Source organism: Nothoprocta perdicaria, unplaced genomic scaffold, assembly GCF_003342845.1.
Source record: "Nothoprocta perdicaria isolate Ctin4 unplaced genomic scaffold, notPer1 scaffold_336, whole genome shotgun sequence".
NCBI lineage: Eukaryota > Metazoa > Chordata > Aves > Tinamiformes > Tinamidae > Nothoprocta > Nothoprocta perdicaria.
In genome coordinates this window covers 417,689-422,137 of record NW_020455573.1, presented here as the reverse complement: position 1 = coordinate 422,137, position 4,449 = coordinate 417,689, and the positions used below count along the sequence as shown (strand labels likewise).

Below are 4,449 nucleotides of genomic sequence, written 5' to 3'. Positions count from 1 at the left end.
GGCAGCCCCGGCCCCGCCGCCGCCCATGCCCGGCCCGCGGCGGCCCAGGAGGAGGAGGAGGAGGAGGAGGAGGAAGCAGCAGCAGCAGCGAGAGGGCAGCGCGGGGCCCGGTGGCGCCCGGTGCCCGCAGCCCCCGGTCGCCCCGGCCAGCGGTAGGATTATGAGGGAGCCATGAGGCCGCTGCAGAGCTGGCTGCTCGCCGCTCTCCTCTCGCTCACGCCTCGGGCAGGTAGGTCCCGTGTCGCCGTGTCCCCCCGCCGCGCCGGTTACCGGCGCCGCCGCTGCGGGTTTTTTTGCTGCATCGACACATTTTTCTGCAGCGCCGCCCGCAGCGGCCCGGGCGGCAGCGCCGCCCCCGCGGCCCCCGCGCCCCCCCGGCCCCGCTGCGGGCGGCCCCGGTGCCGCGGGGAGCGGGGGCAGCGCCCCGGTTGGGTCCCCGCGGCCGCCCCTGGGTGACACCCGGCTCCCCCGATGCCACCTGGGTGTCCTCCTCCCGGACACGTCCCCATGGCAGCCCTCCGCCAGCCCCGGGTGTCCCCTCCAGGACGTGTCCCCCCCAGCAGTCCCCTCCCCGTCCCCGCTCTGGGACACGGCACTGCAGCTGTGGGTGTCCTCCAGGGGACACGCACCTGGGCGTCCCCTCCAGGACACAGTCCCATACCGGTTCCCTGGGTGTTCCTCCATGATGTGCTGCTGTCCCTGGGTCCCCCGTGTCCCCAGGTGTCCCTTGTGGGATGCAGTGCTGTATCTGAGGCCCTCCAAGGCCTCTGGGTGTCCCTTTTGGCAGGTGTCCCCGTACGAGCCAGCTGTGTCCCCTGGGTGTCCCCTCCAGAGTGTCTGGGTGTCCCCTCCTGCCCTCCCTGGTCCTCAGATGTCCTTCCTGGGGCACAACACTGCACCAGGTCCCCCCGTGTCCCTGCACCTCCCTCCAGGTCCCCTGGCCACCCTCTCCAGGACATGCCCCTGTACCTGGGTCCCCAGCTGTGCCCTGGCCATCCCCTAGGGAAGTGCCACCAAACCGTGTTCCATGTGCCCCCCGGCTGTGCTGCAATACCTGGATCCCCCCTTGTCTCTCATCCACCCACGTGGATGGTTCCGTACCCTCCCCACCAGCCCTCCATGTGCCCCGGCCGTCCGCTTTGGGCTCTGCTGTCACACCCGGGTCCCCATGATGTCCTGGTCATCTCCTCCAGGTGATGCCACGATGCAGAAGTTCCCAGATGTCCCCTCCAGGACTGGCCCTGTATCAGCCACCCACATCCCTGAACCATCCTGTCCTGACCCCACCACATACCTGGTCCTCGTCATGTCCCTGCCCATCCCCTCCAGCCCATGCCACCAAACCTGGGTCCCTGTCATGTCCCGGGGCTGTCTCCCCCATGGGAGGCCCCCATGCCAGCCCTCCATGTCCATCCCTTCCCAGCTGCATCACACCTGGGTCCCCACCATGTCCCCCCAGCCATCTCCTGTGCACTGTGTCCCCACGCCTGGGTCCCCACCGTGTCCCCTGGGCCGTCCCCTCCGGGACAGGCCCAGTCCCGGCCCTCCTTGTCCCCAGCGCTCCGCTCCGGGCTCGCTGCAGGTCCCGCGGCGGTGGCCGCGCACGCCGGTGCTCTGCAGCGGAGGTTCCCGCGGGCCGGATGGCAGGACGGGCGCCTCGTGTCCCAAATCACCCACCCCAGCAGGTTAGTGGGGCAGAGCTCAGGAGGAGAAGTCCAGAAGCATCAGCTGGACACCAGGGTCAGGAATGAGCCTAGAGGAGGAGGAGGAGGAGGCGGCCCTGTAAGTGAACGGCGTCCGTCCCCCCCTCCCCTCCACTCTCTTGCAGGCCGCGGCCCCCGGGGCAGCAGGACCCCCGGCCGGGTGCCCGGTGCTCCGAGTGCGCCGGAGGCCCCATTCCCGGGGACCATTTGGCTCCCGGTGCCCCCGTGGGGGCCGCGCATGCGGGTGCCGGTGCTCCGGCTCTGCCGGTTTGGGGGGGCTCTCCCATCCGTGCGGCCCCAGGATGGGATGGGATGGGCTGGGATGGGGTGGGGGGCCCCTGTCCCCTGCGGGGCAGCTCTCCAAGAGGTGGCGGCTGCAGCGGCCCCGGCGCCCATCGATCCCCCCGCGTCCGCGCCGCCTCCAAGGAGAATTAATGGCCTTAAATTGCAGCCGAGGTGATTTAAGCCCGGCACTAAGTAAAAACCCGGGTAACCGCGAGGAGGCTGCGGCCGGGGGTAAATGGCCAGGGGGTGGGTAAGAGCAGGAGCCCGGCGGCCACAGGGAGCGCGGAGCTGCCGGCCCCGCTGCCGGGCGGCCCCGCCGACCCCCAAGGGAGCTCCGCGCGGGGGTGTCCCCGGCTGCCGCGGCCCTGCGGAGCCCACGCGGCTCCCATGGGTGTCGTGCATCCCCAGGGAGCGCCAGGACGCTTGGAGCGGGTGATTCCTGTGGTGCTCCTGGCTTGCGCTGCAGCACTTCGGGGCCAAAAAGTAGTGATTTCTTTCCAACTGAGATTTTTTTTTTTTAAAGCAAAAGCACCTCCAGAGCCTGCAGGTATCTACACCTGGGGTGCAGGGATTCTAAGTTGAATTCATTTTCCTTTCCCAAGCGGAATGCCAAAGCAGCCGCAGCAAATTCCGACTCTGCCCAAGGGCGTTTTTGGCGGCTCAGGGCAGGGCCGGTGCCGGCCCCATCACGGTGACACCGGGGCCGGCGGCCGCTCCCGGGGCCGGGCAGGCGGGCGGGGGCCGAGCGGGGGGCGCAGAACCGGCCCGTGGCCCTGGGCGCGCGGCCGGGCGCTCAGGGCTGCCTTGGCTGCAGGCGGCGCACCTGGCGCGCGTGAGCTTCGTGGTGCGCGCCTTCGGCAACGCCTTCACCCTCGACCTGCGGCTCAACCAGTGAGTGGCCCCGTCCAGGCCCCGGGAAACGGGAAAGGGGCCCTGGGCCGCCGCGCGGCGGGAGGCTGTGCTGGGGTGACACACGCGGTATTGAGCGACAGGTGCATTTTGGGGCAACGCACTCGTTATTGGGTGATACGTGCGTTATTGGGTCACATATATTTTGGGGCGACACACATTTTGGGGTGACACGTGTTTTAATGTAACACACATTACTGGGTGACACATATTATCGGGTGACATTTCTGGGTGACACACACGTTACTGTGTGACACACATTTTGGGGTGACACGTGTTTTGGGGTGACACATACGTTATTGGGTGACATGTTTTGTGGTGACACGCGTTTCAGGGTGACACGTGTTTCAGGGTGACACACACGTTACTGGGTGACACAGGTGTTTCAGGGTGACGGGCATTTCAGGGTGACACATATGTTCCTGGGTGACACATATTTTGGGGTGATACATGTGTTTCGGGGTGACACATATGTTATTGGGTGACATGTTTTTGGGTGATGCATTTTGGGGTGACATGCGTTTCAGGGTGACACATTACTGGGCGACAGGGGCATTTCAGGGTGACACGGGCGTTTCAGGGTGACACACCTGTTACCGGGTGACACACATGTTGGGGTGACACGGGCGGCGCGGGGCAGGGCGGCGCTCAGGCCCCGCCGCTCCCCGCAGCCACCTCCTGGCCTCGCGCTACGTGGAGCGGCACCTCGGCGCGGGCGGCAACGGCAGCCACAGCCCGGTAAGGGGGACCCGCAGCCCGTCCCGGGGCGCTGGCACCAGGACACCTGAATGGCCCCATGGCCGGGGTGCCAAGGCCCCGGCGCTCTCGCCATGCGGCTCTGAGCCGCCCCCGGCTCCTCCGCGCTGGGAACCGGCAGCGTGCGGGCCGAGCTGCGTCAGGGCTCGGCTGGTCACCCGTGTCCCCGGGGAGGCGGGGGGGCCCGGGCGGCGGCGGCGGCGTGAAAAAGATGAATGGGGCCTTCCAGAAATAGCTCCGTGGCCGGCGGCTGGCGGCGGCCCCGGCCCGTGGGCGCCGCGGCCGCCCTTAACTGGAGCAGCAGTAATGCCGGGCGGGGGGGCCGGGGCGGCGCGGGCGTCCGGCCGCAGCGGCCCCTGGCTCTCCGCAGGGCACAGGCGAGCACTGCTACTACCAGGGCCGGCTGCGCGGGCGGCCCCGCTCCTTCGCGGCGCTCTCCAGCTGCCAGGGCCTGCAGTGAGTAGAGCGGCGGGGACGGCGGCGCGTGGGGACGGCGGTGCGTGGGGACGGCAGCGCCGTCCCGACCCGCGCTCAGCGCCGGCCACCGCTCACCCATCCCGGCTTCGCCCGCAGCGGCGTCTTCTCCGATGGCTGGGACACCTACATGATCGAGCCGCGCGCCGGCGCTGAGCGCGGGCAGGTGAGCGGCGCCGCGTGCGCCACGGCCTCCCCCGGCACCCGGCCCGGGCTGCGGCGGCCCCCGGGCGCCCGCCACCGCGCTCTTCCTCCCCATGACCGCGCTCTTCCTCCCGTGGGCCGCGCGCCAGGGCCTGCGGCCGCACGTGATCCGCCGGGC

The 4,449-nt window shown here is 69.5% G+C and overlaps 1 protein-coding gene across 1 annotated transcript in view; it reads left to right on the top strand.

Moving 5' to 3' along the window:
* Positions 1 to 136: 136 nt before the first annotated feature.
* Positions 137 to 4,449, top strand: part of ADAM11 (ADAM metallopeptidase domain 11) — an 8,251-nt gene continuing 3,938 nt past the window's right edge. Inside the window, exons 1-7 of the mRNA XM_026043677.1 lie at positions 137 to 229; positions 1,583 to 1,782; positions 2,803 to 2,879; positions 3,569 to 3,635; positions 4,024 to 4,109; positions 4,227 to 4,293; positions 4,421 to 4,449. Coding sequence (XP_025899462.1) covers positions 172 to 229; positions 1,583 to 1,782; positions 2,803 to 2,879; positions 3,569 to 3,635; positions 4,024 to 4,109; positions 4,227 to 4,293; positions 4,421 to 4,449 — 584 coding nt within the window. The 5' untranslated portion in view covers positions 137 to 171. The remainder of the gene's footprint in view (positions 230 to 1,582; positions 1,783 to 2,802; positions 2,880 to 3,568; positions 3,636 to 4,023; positions 4,110 to 4,226; positions 4,294 to 4,420) is intronic.